This window comes from Lactuca saligna, chromosome 9 (genome assembly GCF_052625555.1).
Source record: "Lactuca saligna cultivar CGN05327 chromosome 9, ASM5262555v1, whole genome shotgun sequence".
In the NCBI taxonomy this organism is placed as follows: Eukaryota; Viridiplantae; Streptophyta; class Magnoliopsida; order Asterales; family Asteraceae; genus Lactuca; species Lactuca saligna.
Window position 1 is genome coordinate 194,943,824 of NC_136425.1, and position 13,890 is coordinate 194,957,713.

At 36.1% G+C, this 13,890-nt stretch overlaps 2 protein-coding genes across 3 annotated transcripts; one reads left to right on the plus strand and one right to left on the minus strand.

The window, feature by feature from the left end:
- Positions 1-3,825: 3,825 nt before the first annotated feature.
- Positions 3,826-7,168, plus strand: LOC145014386 (cullin-1-like). 2 transcript variants are annotated; one of them, XM_078972760.1, is made up of 10 exons: positions 3,826-4,019; positions 4,124-4,237; positions 4,497-4,655; positions 4,745-4,844; positions 5,015-5,200; positions 5,283-5,330; positions 5,447-5,647; positions 5,833-5,910; positions 6,705-6,794; positions 6,967-7,168. In XM_078972760.1, exons 3-10 carry the CDS (start codon positions 4,525-4,527, stop codon positions 7,021-7,023), a joined length of 891 nt encoding a protein of 296 aa, XP_078828886.1. In that variant the 5' UTR covers positions 3,826-4,019; positions 4,124-4,237; positions 4,497-4,524; the 3' UTR covers positions 7,024-7,168. The 2 variants fall into 2 exon arrangements, with proteins under 2 accessions (XP_078828886.1, XP_078828885.1); XM_078972759.1 differs by lacking the exon at positions 4,124-4,237 and having other exon boundaries at positions 3,828-4,019.
- Positions 7,169-7,296: 128 nt separating this feature from the next.
- On the minus strand, positions 7,297-12,220 carry LOC145014385 (putative linoleate 9S-lipoxygenase 5). Its single transcript, XM_078972758.1, has 9 exons — positions 11,812-12,220; positions 11,075-11,370; positions 10,306-10,546; positions 9,768-10,178; positions 9,598-9,683; positions 9,238-9,345; positions 8,847-9,151; positions 8,344-8,607; positions 7,297-8,217 (listed from the first exon to the last, which is right to left on the minus strand). Exons 1-9 carry the CDS (start codon positions 11,975-11,977, stop codon positions 7,464-7,466), a joined length of 2,631 nt encoding a protein of 876 aa, XP_078828884.1. The 5' UTR covers positions 11,978-12,220; the 3' UTR covers positions 7,297-7,463.
- Positions 12,221-13,890: the final 1,670 nt, after the last annotated feature.

Consider the following 13,890-nt stretch of genomic DNA (forward strand, 5'->3'; position numbering starts at 1 on the left):
GATCCTTAAGAGTAAAGAAGATAATGGGGATGGGTAATTGGGTCGATTGTTTGATTGTTTAAACATAATAATTATATTATTGTGGGTTGAAAACCCTATGTACTCACCAGGTTTCTCAACCTGACCCACTCAGTTTATTTATATTATAGGTGTTGAGATGAAGTCACATTACACTGAGAGATTAAAGAGATGTAGATCACTAGTGTAAATAAATGTAAGTTCTGTTTATGCTTATGTTTATGTATTGCCGAAGACATCCCAAATGTTTTAAAATGAATTAAAAGTACTTTTCTTCGGAAATGCTTTGATAATGTATCTATCATGTTTTACTGGGAACAAATTCCACAACATTTTTATTAAAAGAGGTACTCTGATTTTTATAAAGCATAAACAAAATCGGTCTTTTCTGGCTGTGAAATTGTGGATGTCATACTCTGGTCCTATCTCAGTAATGCACATGATAATATACAACATAAATCACAAAGGCAAAATGCATAATATCACGTATCTTAATATAAGCACATAAAATCCTCTGGCCAGTAACATAAATAAGACCTTCCGGTCGCACAGTAATTACCACTCAGGTAAGTATAGTGAGAAGACTCACATCGTAAGTAAAGCAAATATGTCTCGTACTTAACGGTCCGTCTAGAATCTGCCTACATATATCATAATCATCTCTAATTAACAATTTATAATAACAACTCCAAAGATGTTAAACTAATTCCTTTATTAAAACTCAAAAAGGGTGAAAGACCATTTTACCCCTCCATAGTCTCTAAAGTCCACAACTTGACCAAACCGTAAGAGTCAACGAAAGTCAACACTCAAGTCAACAACCCATGTTGACCTAACTCGCCGGGTGCATCTATGCAACTCGTCGAGTTCCTTTTGTTCTCATGAAAATCGAGAAAATTCAACTTAACTCGCCGAGTTGTCTCACCGACTCACCGAGTTTGTACATTGTCCAGGATAACATGGAAAAACACTAACTAACTCGTCGAATTCCTTCACCTAATCACTCATTCAGACGCTTTTAAGAGATACTAAGTCCCCAAACTCTAGATTTAACATTCTAAGGCTGAAATACCATGTAAAGTTGCAAGCTTTACGTCAATGTGTGGCATCTAGGGCTAAGTTTGCCAAAAGAAAAGCTCAACAAAGGGTTTAAGGCATGGAAGTTGGCCAAAACATGATAAAGATTGAGTCTTTAGGCCTAAAGGGCCTAATAATGTCCAGATCTAAAGTCTTAGCTTCAAGGTAAGCTCAAAACCAAATATGACTCAAGAAAAGGGCCATAAACTCTCTAATGGAGAGATCTAACAAACAAGTGATCAAGATAATGACTTTTTACCTCCAAATGGACGTTAACACTGAATGGATACCGGATCCAAAGACTCCTTCTTGTTCCAATCCTTTTACTCCTCAAGTTCCTTCAAGGAATGCACCAAAAAATACACTCTTAGCCTCACTCTCTCTTATAGTGGAGATAGCTTGATTAGGGTTTGTCTCAAGGTTATAAGGTGATGACGGAGGCAGGATAAAGGGCTTACGGTCCTTTAAATAGGGTGCAAACCCTGAAAATTAGGGTTTTCACACTCAGCTCCAACTCGTCGAGTTTATTCTAATATTCATGCAACTATCTTAATCTCTACTCGATGAGTTGGGGCCTCCAACTCATCGAGTTGCCCTGTCAAAATAAATATAAATCAATTTAAATTTATACCTGGGAGTCGGAATGTTACACCATGGATGTTAGATCTTAGCACCTTTGAGATCCCTTGTCCATATAAATGCAATCTTTATGAGTTATATTGGTCTATTCTAGAAGCCAATAGTATTTTGATATTGGGACATTATAAGGCTTTGAGCCTTCTTGGAATTAGGCCCATGATGGGTTTTAGGGCCAATTAGGAAGTTGGGCCATATTAGACTTTTGATACTATTAGATTGGGCTTTAGAGTTTGGGTCAAGTGAGGAAAGGGGAAAATAGACTTTTACCTTGAGGGTTGGACTTCAGACTAGGATTCCAGTTTTGGATTATGGACCAATTATTAATTGGATATTATTTGATGGTGTTGGCATGGGGATTTTTCCAAATCAGCAGTCTGAGATTTTATTTGAGAGATTCAGCAGCTTGAGGTGAGTTTCCTCACTATGTTTGGCAGGTCAAAGGCACCAATGTCGACCCATAGTTTATTTTGATTAGGATGCTAGTTGTCTGCGTGACTCTTGCATGTATGATATCCGATATGTATACTAGGTGGAGCCTGATGCTGTGTGTGGCCTGATGATTATATTGTATGCTATTTATCTTTATGATTCTTGCATGTGTTTATGTGTATACCGGGTGGGTCCTGGCGACTAACAGATCTGTTCCGAGCGGGGCTCAATGCCGAGCGGGGCACATTATATGCTTTATATGGACGATATGTGGTATTTTGGGGGAACTCATTAAGTTTTGTGCTTACGGTTTTCAATTTATGTTTTGATACTTCTGGTTCGAAGGGGAAGAGCTCGGGATGACTGCATTGCACACACTACATTATTCCGCATTTTATATGACTCATATGTATTTGGATGTTTATTGACATACTCTGATATCACTATGGTTTTATGATATTGTTTTGCATAATGGTTTAATTAATATAAAAATCAAAATTTTTGATCTTAATTTTTGGGACGTTACAATTAAACCCTAATAGAGCTAAGTGTCATCTTTGTGACCTCTTCTCATTGTGAGAACGCTCTTTCTTAGTGAAAGTATCTTTGTGATCATCTTGTTTTTTGTTTTTCATTATTTATACTTGAGTGTATCAGATCGATACAAACCTTGAGAGAGAGAGAGAGAGAGAGAGAGAGAGAGAGAGAGAGAGAGAGAGAGAGAGAGAGAGAGAGGATATTTTATAAATACTAATAATTTGACCTAAAAATGTAAATAAGGCCAAGCCCATCAAATGTGACAAAAAACTTGCCAATGAGGCAATGACGATTTTATAACGAATCTGATATATAGGAACTAGCCCATAAAAAAAAATTATTTCTACAGGACCTCATGTTTGGTTTACCTAACAACTATAAGGTAAATAGTGAATTAGGTCCCGTTTGATAGTTTCTGTTTGGGTGATGAGCACATTTGCTGTCATCCATTCTACAGCATTGTAACCTCCATTCTCTCTCTAGTCCGGACCTTCTCTTAAAGTAGCTTGAAGGCCAATTGAACTATGCACAAGTTCAAATTCTCTACGGTCACCAACTTAGTAAACATATTTATTGAATTCTTCATACGAAGTATTTTCTTAAGGTTAAGAGTTCCATCACTAATCATTTCTCTGATAAAATGGTGTCTCGACTGAGTGTGTTTCTTCCTACTGTGAAACACTAGATTCTTTGCCAAGTGGATTGCGCTCTAGAAGTCATAATGTAGTACACAATCTTCTTATGACATCCCAAGTTCTTATAGAAAGCTATTCAACCATATAAGCTCCTTGTTTGCATATGCAATCACCATGTACTATGTTTCTATGGTTGAAAAAATCTTTTGCTCGCCCTTCGGCTATATGGTCAAATGATGAATCAGTCCTATTAATAGTCATTTGCTCATCCTCACTTGGTTTGTTACCAATATCTAATCAATTCATGGATACATACATTCATAGATATGTTGTAACAAGTTAGAAATAGCGTTATTATTAAAATAATAATTTTTTTAATTGTAACCTTTGATAAAAAAAACATTTGCGTCTATTTTTTACAAATAAGTTAATTAGGGTTGACCATGTGATTGGTTAGGAAGAGACCATGTTTTGGAGGGAGATCAGATGACATCTACCATTATACTAAAACGCTGCGTTTCGATCTTTGAAAATGGAAAAAGTGTATGTGTGCGTATGTATGTATGGGTAGTGGTCGACAACCTCATTTCACTCCGACACGCACTGGTGTCAGTGTCACCGTCGAGGCGCATTCTCAGGCAATTTCCAACTTCTGAATAACACACACAAGTCTCGTTGCTCCGAGTAAACCTCTAAACCCTAGTTATTACTATTATTATTATTATTATTATTATTATTATTTTCATCAGTGATTTGCTAAATTTTCTTTTGATATTCATCATCTATAGTTATGTGCGTATGTATGCTCTGTAAATTTTACCCAATTTCGAAATGTTGATGAAGAATTTCCCAAAACCCTAGATTGTTCAACTTGCGGAGTACGCACAAACGTACCGGTACAGGTATTGCCTGCTGACTGAGTGGCTGCATTGTTCATGCGTATTAAGGGGATTTTGATCTCCTAGAGCTACCACACAAGCTCTATTGGTTCGGATTTCGAATTGTATCTGGTTTTTTATGGATTTGATTTCGTGTAGGGTGGTATGTTGGAGCATTATCTGAAAGAGCCCGGATTATAGATTTATAGTGTTAATTAGTGGTTTGTTTATATTTTCTTTTCATCTGTTTGTAAATGAGGCTTAGATTCGTTTCTGCTTTCAGAATTTGTTGAAGAACTGTTGGATACGAGATGAAGAAAAAATTGACACCGGAAGAAGGCTTAAGTATATTGAATGAAGGAATTGCGAAGGCCTTTATGATACTGGATGGGTACCCCACCAGTGCATTATTCACTTGTGAAGAATACATGAAACTCTACGAGTATCCTTCTGATATAAAACAATCTTTGCTTCCTTCATACATACTTTTACGTACTTATATTCTGATTATATATCCTTTACTCTTGGCAGCTGTGTGTATGATATGTGTGTTCAACATCCTCCTTACGAATACTGTGCAAAGCTCTATGACATATTCAAGAAAGCTTTGGAAGATGGCATTACTTCAAGGGTGAGACTTCAAATTCTCTACAACATCTATAGCTTGTTCATCTTACTTCTATGCATTATGGTGAAGTTTAGAGTCTATATTACTATCATATATATATATATATATATATATATATATATATATATATATATATATATATATATATATATAAAGTGTTGGAATGAACTCAGGTCATCCCAGCTGTGAAAGATAAATCACATCTCTTTCTGTTATACGAGCTTTGGAACATGTGGTCAAAATACAAAATCATGGCAAAATGTCTTGGAGGTTTCTTCTTGTACCTTGATCGATACTTTGTTGAAGATCGAAAAGCAGCTTCTCTTAGTAATCTCTCCATTTCTTGCTTCCATGATCTGGTAAACTAAACATCAACATCACCATTAAACTTTTTACTATTGCCTAATTTGTTGGATTCTAAGTTTTTGTTATGCATATCAGGTGTGCATTGAATTGTATCCCAAGTTATTAGAAGCTGCAATTTGTCTAGTATGTTTGAAGAATCATGATGAATTACGATTTTACCCTTGTTTGCTTAGAGGAATATCTGACTTTTTTATTTATTTATTTATTTATTTATTTATATATATATATTTTTTTTACAGATCAATGAGGATCGTGATGGTAAATCAGTTTGCAGGGACTTGCTAAAACATGTTTCAACTTTTTTTGTGGAAATTGGGAGGGGGGATATGCGCTATTATGAGAACTTTGAGGGAGCAGTACTGTCAAGTACTGAAAATTACTACAACTTCTTGGTTCCACAGTGGCTTCAGCATTACTCATCTGCTGATTATGTTGTGAAGGTCATATTTTGAGTAAATTACACTTTTGGTCCCTGTGCTAGATCAGGTTCTTTGGGTGTGGTCCAAAATAAAATCTTTTTTTTATAAAGATTTCTTTTTTGGGCAATGTACTATAAAAATGATGTAGCATAGGGACCAAATTTGTAATTTATGCTTATATTTTACCTATGTTTTGTGTGTTTTAGGCTGAATTTGGTTTGAGCCAGGAAAAAGAAAGAGCTAGCCAATTCTTACATCAAACCTCAGTGGAAAAGTTGCTAAGGGTAATGCTGTCACTATCTTCTTTTTTACTATTTTGGTCTAAAAATGATGTCACTATCATCTCTAAATGTTGTTTACACTAAAACAGAATATTTTTTAGTATCTTTCTTTTTTATGTTTGATTATAGAGTTTCAATAAAACCCTTTTACTTATTAGTTTTAAATAGACTAAATTACAAATTTGCTCCTTCATTTTACTCAAAATCTCAAGTTTGATCCAGTTTATGAAAATTTCCCCTAGTTGTCCCGAAATTTGTGTTTTGTTGTGGATAATGTCCATATGCTTTACTCAAAATCACAAACTTGATCCAATTAAAGGCTTGCTTGCTGTTGTCAGAGGGACTAAATCCACAACGAAATGCAAACATAAGGATGATTCCGACAAAATTTTAAAACTTGGGGCAAACTTGCACTTTTTTTTTGAGTAAATCACAGGGACCAAGTTGTAATTTTTATGCCCAGGTTTTATATTTGGGTGCTTAGTACATGCATATTTAACTTCTTCCTTAAGTAATCTTTGATGTATTAAAATATATATATATGTTAGTTTTGTACTTCAAATATATATGTTATTGTTTATTCAAATAAAGTCAACAGTAATTTAAATAAGTTGCATATGTCAGAGTTATTAAGAATACAGAAATGATATAAATCTAGTTTATTAGAATATCATTATACAATAACTGAAAGTAAAAGTAAATAAATCTCAAACAATTGTCTTACTTCACACACTCCACTTTTTTCTTCTTTTTTTAATCTCTGAAAATGTTTAGAATGCATCTTAATATTCTTGCAGTTGGTCCACGGGCTGTTATTAGGTCAAACTGCAAACCAACTTCATGAGAAACAAAAGGCTGAGTCTGGTGATGGCTCGGTCTCATATCAGGCATGTTCAAACCCCCCCCAAAAAAAAAAAAAATGAAAATCACAAGCAGGACATGGACTTACTCTCGAGTCTCATGTTTATGCAAAAAGACGTGATTGCCCTTATGTATACTCTGATTATTGAAAATAGATCTAGAAAGCTTATTTGGTTTAAATTTCATGTTAAAATGCAGGATGTGCTATCGCGCTGTGCAGGTTTGAATCTTGGTGAAGGGAGTTCTCGTGCATGATGTGAATTTGTATTTGATCATGAACCTTAGTGATTGCATCAAATGAAATATAGATAGATAGATAGATATGTGCACATGTTTTGACTCTTTGAACCACTTATATATCAAGTGTCTTACCATGTGGTTATCACGTGACTTGAATTAATAGGACTTGTTTTGTGGTGGCCTACTTTTTATGAAAAACAAAGAAATTGAAATTGACGAACTACTGATTTCTCAAATGCATCATTATTGGTAGTTTATTAAATTATATACAAAATGTCAAACCCAAACTTACCAACTACAGTTTATTGTCACAAACTACCATGTTACACAACAAAAACAAGATTTCAAACACAAACTACCATGTTACACAACAAAAACAAGATTTCAAACCTAAAAAAACATTCAACACACCATACTTCAAAGGTAACTCACAATACCTATGACGAAATCCCACTTCAAATCGAGACACTATTTGGAATCCCACGACCCGTAAGCCCGACTTCACTACTCGGATAAAGCAAAGTATAAGGCATTTTAGCCGGCCCATTCCTATTCTTCAATTTCTCATTCAAATTCATCTCCAAAATCCTTCCTTCAATCTCCCTCAAATCCTCCCCAAATTTCTCAAATGCGTCTAACGCCATGTCATCATCTGTCCACTCGGGCGTATCCCGTTGCCCTAAAAACACCTCATCCGCCGAATGCCTCGACAAAATCTCAATCAATGAAATCCCAAGCACACTTTGAAGCTGCGGTGTCACGGTTTTCAAAAACGCCTTCTCGGGGTCCGTCTCGAGCTCGTCATAGTCAGCAGACAGCGGTTCAGGTATGAACCGGCGACTCGTGGCGGGTCGGTTCGGGAGGTACCCTCCGTAAGGGTACTGCCCGAAGTTGACCGCTGCGTGTAAGGCGGAAGCAGTCCATATGATGATGGTGCATGATTGGATGAGGTCATCAAGGGTTTGCATTGTGGGCCACCACGCTTCGTGTTTTTTGTCCCCGTGACCCTTGGTTCGGACCTCGGTCCACCATTGTTGAAGCTCGGTGTCGTTTTGTATTTCATTGTTGTTTTTGTAGTAGATGTTAATGTAGTTGGTTACCCATGATTTTATTGCGGACCATATCTCGAGCCCATCGACTGCAAACGGATAGTCTTGGATAATGAGGCGGACCCCATGGCGGGAGGATGGGTCCTTCATGGCTAATCCTCTGAAATTACAATTTTATAATTCGGTAGATTTTTAGAATGTTTCTTTTTTGTTATTATATAGTTTAAAATTCAATAAAATATATATCAAACGCTAGAAAGTGTCTTGGGTTTTATTTTGGGTGTACCTCTTGATTAAATCAGCAGGAAGTGCTTGATCTGTGAAAGCCCACTCTTTGTACATATTACACGACAATTCCATGGCATATTTGTCAGGAAAAACCGTTTTTTCAAGAAGTCCACCAGCATTTATGAGGGTTTGGCGTGCAAGGGCATTAATATTCATCGTGTCACGGAAATGAGGATGCAATAGTTTATGAATTGGATGAAGTACACTTAGCTGCCTATTTGTTGCAATTATAAATGGCTCCATTGAAGCATGAGTATGCAACCTGCATTGTAACTCAAATTTAGAACATATTACATCTTCTAATTTTATTCATCTTTTAGGGTTTAGGGTTTCCTAACGGTTTTATACTGTGTTTGGCATGCACTGGACTGACCGACACTGATGCAATGTGACAAAAAGTTGTAATTTTTGTTCCATTGACATCAGTCTACGATACGTGAAAAACACAGTACAACCTGTTTAGTCATGTCAGTAGCGAATTAGGATTTAAAGAAATTTTACCAATGACAAACGAGTTGATGGTATCCTGAGTCGTTTACATTAGCATATGCTTTTGCCAACAACCAAATTGTCCCTTTTGCCCCTTCTTTTGCGGGTGTGTGAACTGTACTAATAACTCCAAATTCATCACCATCAGGATGTGGCAAACTCAATTCGATTGCTACTGGCTTCAAAGTCCCGTCTTTTTGCAAGAACAAGATGGTCCGTGTGGCGTATGTCTTGGTGGAAGTTTCATTTATACCCCTCAGATACGGCATCAATGGATCATGGTGATCTAATATAAACAGCTTGTTGTAACTGATTGCCTAAAACCAACAAACAATAAATTGCATAAATTTTATATATTCGGAACATAAAACTTCAAATATCAGATCCATAATTGTTAACTTACCTCCAAGACACTCAATCCATCTAACTGATGTTTTATGTGGTCTTCAGTCAATGTACTGTTTTGGTTCCCGAATTTTCTAGGGTCTAACTTGCTACATGGAGGGAACTCCTGCAAGCAACAAAATTATAACAGGTCAATTAAATGAAAGAAATAGCAACGTATTTTTATTTATTTCTTATTAAGGCATTGTACTTTGAAATATATATCCAATTGCTTTTGTATTTGAATGATATTGCTATAATTGGGTAGATTTTGTTAAAATAGAATGCATCATAGAAAGAAATGAAAATAGGATGCTATAACAAAAACATATGAATAAAAGTATGTAGTCATTTCATGAATTAAAAAGATGAAATTTACTTGGAGGCGTTTGATCACAACAGGGTTTATCCCAGCCAACATTTCCCTTCCAAATTCTTCATCTGTCCTCCATGCAGATTCATCCCCTGTTGGAATCATCAAACCAAAACAGTAATGTCAATAGGGGTAAAAAGACGTAAACGCCCTCATCATTGTATTAGAGAAAGTACCTTGGATTATTTGTGGGACAGGGAATTTTGACCCGTGTTCTCCATCAGAACGAAACAATTCTCTGAAAAACTCAAATGGAATTTTCTCCCTGATGCTTTCTAGAAACTCAAATTTTGGTACTGGAAGTCCACCTTTATAAAGCTTTAGTACATCTTCAAATGATGAAAACTCATTAAATTTGTTGCTTGGTATACTTTCAAATTTGTGTTTTAGAATATTTTCAAGCGTCCCCACTATTTCATCTGAAATCTTGTCCAAAACAGCTTCAAAACCAGGTCGTAACCCTTGAGATACGAGTTTTATCCCATAAGCATAAACATCTCCCATCTTCAAGTCACTAAACCTTTCATCCCTGGGAACATAAATCGTTAAACTCTGCAGAATCGGAACCCTGCTTTCTGTGTCTGGATCTGTAGTTCAAAAAATATTTCAGAAAATGACAATTATAGTGTCTGTGACTGTATGTATTAAGCCAAAAAGAAACAACCATAGATTAAGTGCTTAACCAATTAAGCCGATTAAGTAAGAATTTTTAACCTGTTTTTGAAGGAGGTCGGCCTGTTCTACACCTACGAGGATAAGGGTAGTCAGGGGTCCCACCAAAAGTAGGGCGGACATGGTCTGAACCTTTGTCTGGTTCACTTAAGTCATTATAGACATCATAGTCATACACCCTCTCCCACTCTTCACGCTTTCCTGTCCCATTTCCTCTTAACTCCTCCAGCTCTTCCTCTCTATAATGGCGTAAACCCTCTGGTGTCTTCCATGGAAGATATGTCTGTAACCAAAATAATCATGTTTTAGAATTGTGCTTTGAAAAATGTCAAATCATAGTATTGTACTTTTAGGCCACTTTTGTATTGTGGAATCAAACTTTCCTATGATGATGAGACGTTTGGTTGGGAAAGAAAGATGCTGTTGGAATCTAATTCCATTCTCTCTTATGTTTATTAAAATGAAAAGATTCCTTCTACACTACGTATATTAAACTCCAACAAAATCTTGGTGTGGATATTATTTTTCCAAATTGATTGTGGAACAAAATGGATCTCGTATTTGGATGACTTTGATACAACTGGGAGGATTTTTCAAATTTCATAGTACAATATTGTAATAATAGGAAGAAACAAAAGTAGGATAGTAAAAGTCTAAAATAAAAAGTCAATGAAAGCCTGCTGCTAGATCTGATTAACTCTATGAGAAAAAATAGCCGAATTAAAGATAAGGGTAGAAAAAAGATGAGAAAGTCAATGATGAGGGTACTCTACTACTCTACCAAAATCATTTTTTTAACACTAAAATTTACCTGATTAGAGAAGAAAATGCGATATTGCTTGTTGTAATGTTCTTCTGGGTAGACCCAAGAATTGCAGATGAAATGAACCCGGCCACAATTTGGAACATCTTCTAATGTCAAAGTTTTAAGGTAGAATTCTGAGTTGTGTCTGTTGGTGATCAAGAAAGCCCCTGGAACCCCGATTTCTTCTTCCCAATCGAAGTCTAAATCGAAGGTTGAATCGCCTTTTGTTGAACGAGTGATCACTGTGCTCACCCAGTTCTTCAAGTTTGTCTCGTTTCCTAGCTTCCCTCTGATACCCCTGGCTGAAATTACCAAAAAAAAAAAAATCGTTAATTAAACTATTAAATTGAATGATATTAAACAGATAATTAACTGGTGATGCAAGGAATTAATAAATACTTCGATCGCCGTACTAATGGTGATCTTGAGAGCATTAATGGATTTGTACAGTACAATCCGTACAATCTGTGCAATCCAATAAAGCTTGGAGTTGAATCATGGATGCATCCACCGGCCCAGCGATATCGTCGCTGTCAACGGTGGTTTTGGCAGATTTACTGAGTTGTACTGTACAACTCACTGAAGCATATAATCGAACACTTGGAATGCCACATGGTCATGAACCACAAGTCCAGATAGTGTGGATGGGTGACTATTATTGCTTTATTGGGTTGTACGTTACAACCCAACGAAGCATCCAATGACAAAATCAGAGGAAAATCTCATCGATCAAAGAGGCTTACCAGTAGATTCACAGTGGGCGGCACTGATGAGTTGCAGAGAAACTTTCCGGCCCAAAAGAACCTCGTCTTTGATGGTGGAAATGGAGTGATTGTTCATCAAAACCAATGTCCCCTTTACCTTCTTATCTTCAATTTTGATTCTTTTCCTCCGGTCAACGTCAGCCATGGCGGAGGATCAGGAGCTTCTTAAAGTAATGGATGTGTGGTTGTGGAAGTGGGATTTGATTAAGTGATGGAAAGCGAGAAGAATTGATGGATATTTATAGGAAGTGAAGGAGAGTGTAACCAAACAATGGTGATGACACTGAAGCTTCCCGGCTTTGATTGAAGACATAAACCAGTGGGAATATAATATTTGACTGCTTTCGCTAGATTTCTACTTTGTTTTAGCTATATGACAGAATCATATCTCTAATTTTGTTCAACTCGTTTACTATGTTTTGGAAATCAGCGTACGTTTGAACGTAGTTGACAAGAGAACTCAATGCCCCTAATTGCAATTAATGCATCTGTTATTAAATGTTCCGTAACTAACTATTATTTTACTTTTTAAGTAAAATTTCTAAACTATATGTGTTGATGTAACGTTAACATCATGCATCTGTTATTTATTAAGGATTGTAAGGATATATTACATTTGTTGACAATATGTGTTGAATAAGCCTATGTGGTATGCCATATTTCTAGCAACCATATATATCTAAAAGTTAAGTCTACCTCAACATTACATTAACATCACTTTCCTACCATTTATTCTAAGAAATAACCGAATGATGACGCCCTAAAAGAATTTCCATGTTACAATTAAAAAAAAAATACAAGTGTTTTGTGTAACATTTTAATTAAAATAAATAACATTTCATTAAATAAAATATAAATAAAAGACATTAGATTATTAAAAATAAAAGACATAACATATATATAAATCTAAACAAATACATATTATTTTCTATATTAATTGTGGACACAGACACTAAAATCTCTAGGTTACATCTTGCAAATGATTCTTCCTAACATTTTCAGAAATTGCATATCAATTAACACTTTAATTTCACATCTCAAACCCATTATTTTTTTGGACTTGAAGGTGTTCATCAATTTTTTCCATAAAATATTGCATGTCATCTGCTACCATTTGATTATTCATTGAGGCCGGCGTAACTCACTTTGTCTTATAATGTCTGATCACACATTACAACGGTTCTTCATTAGTATCAACATCCATCGAGTGTCAGAGCGTACAAAATTGTCCGTGTTTCATTTAATTATGATGTTTATGTTCGTTTCAAATTTGGTGTACCATGTTCTAGAACAAGTTCCCATTTCGTGCCATTTTGGAAAAATTCTCATGCTTTGTAATGGGTGAAAGGTTTCCCACCATTTTGGAAGACCGACTCGACGAGTAGGAGTTGTTTGGACAAAACCCTAATATTTAGGGTTTGCACCATATTTAAACAACTTACGTTCTCCCCAACCAGCCTCCATCGTCCCTCTTACTTTCAGAAGGCCCTAAATCAAAACCCTAGCCATGTTTAAGTATCATTAAGCCATTTTTGTGCATTTGGTGGTTGTGAAGTTTGAGAAGAAGGAAGGAGCTTGAGAGATTGAGTTGAGTCTAGTGGATCCAGAGGTTGTGTTCCATCTCCAGTTCATATAAGGTAAAAAGCTCCAGCCTTGGTTTTCCATTTGATAGATCCATTTTAGGGCTTGGAACTTGACATCTTTGGGACATTTCTAAGCTTTTCGGGTTCCATAGCACAGTGAAGGGTAAAGGCTTCAGATCTTGGGCCTTGAAGGGTCCTCATGGCATAAAGGTGCCAACTTTATGGCCATGAGATCCCCATGCACCTTGTGGACCTCATTTTTGTTCTTTTGAGCTTAAAGACCCATGCATGGACATCAAGTTTTCAGCTTTACGTGAAAAAGGGACCCTAGGAGGCCAGATATATAGTTTTGATGCGTTAAGATCCATTGTAATCGACTGTATAGTTTTGGACAAAGAGGGACTCGGTGAGTCTGGACGTTTTCCCCCCAAAATCGTCTTCTGGAGACGGTTTTGGTTGAGTGGAAGGAACACTC

Bases quoted from the DNA above. Each gene is read 5' to 3' on its own strand.
- LOC145014385 (XM_078972758.1), bottom strand. From the start codon at position 11,977: ATGGCTGACGTTGACCGGAGGAAAAGAATCAAAATTGAAGATAAGAAG. The intron at 10,179-10,305 runs GTTAAAAATTCT...TTTGAACTACAG, and splicing joins CCGACCTCCTTCAAAAACAG to ATCCAGACACAGAAAGCAGG. The intron at 8,218-8,343 runs GTACACCCAAAA...TTGTAATTTCAG, and splicing joins CCTGCTGATTTAATCAAGAG to AGGATTAGCCATGAAGGACC.
- LOC145014386 (XM_078972760.1), top strand. From the start codon at position 4,525: ATGAAGAAAAAATTGACACCGGAAGAAGGCTTAAGTATATTGAATGAA. The intron at 4,656-4,744 runs GTATCCTTCTGA...TACTCTTGGCAG, and splicing joins GAATACATGAAACTCTACGA to CTGTGTGTATGATATGTGTG. The intron at 4,845-5,014 runs GTGAGACTTCAA...GAATGAACTCAG, and splicing joins AAGATGGCATTACTTCAAGG to GTCATCCCAGCTGTGAAAGA.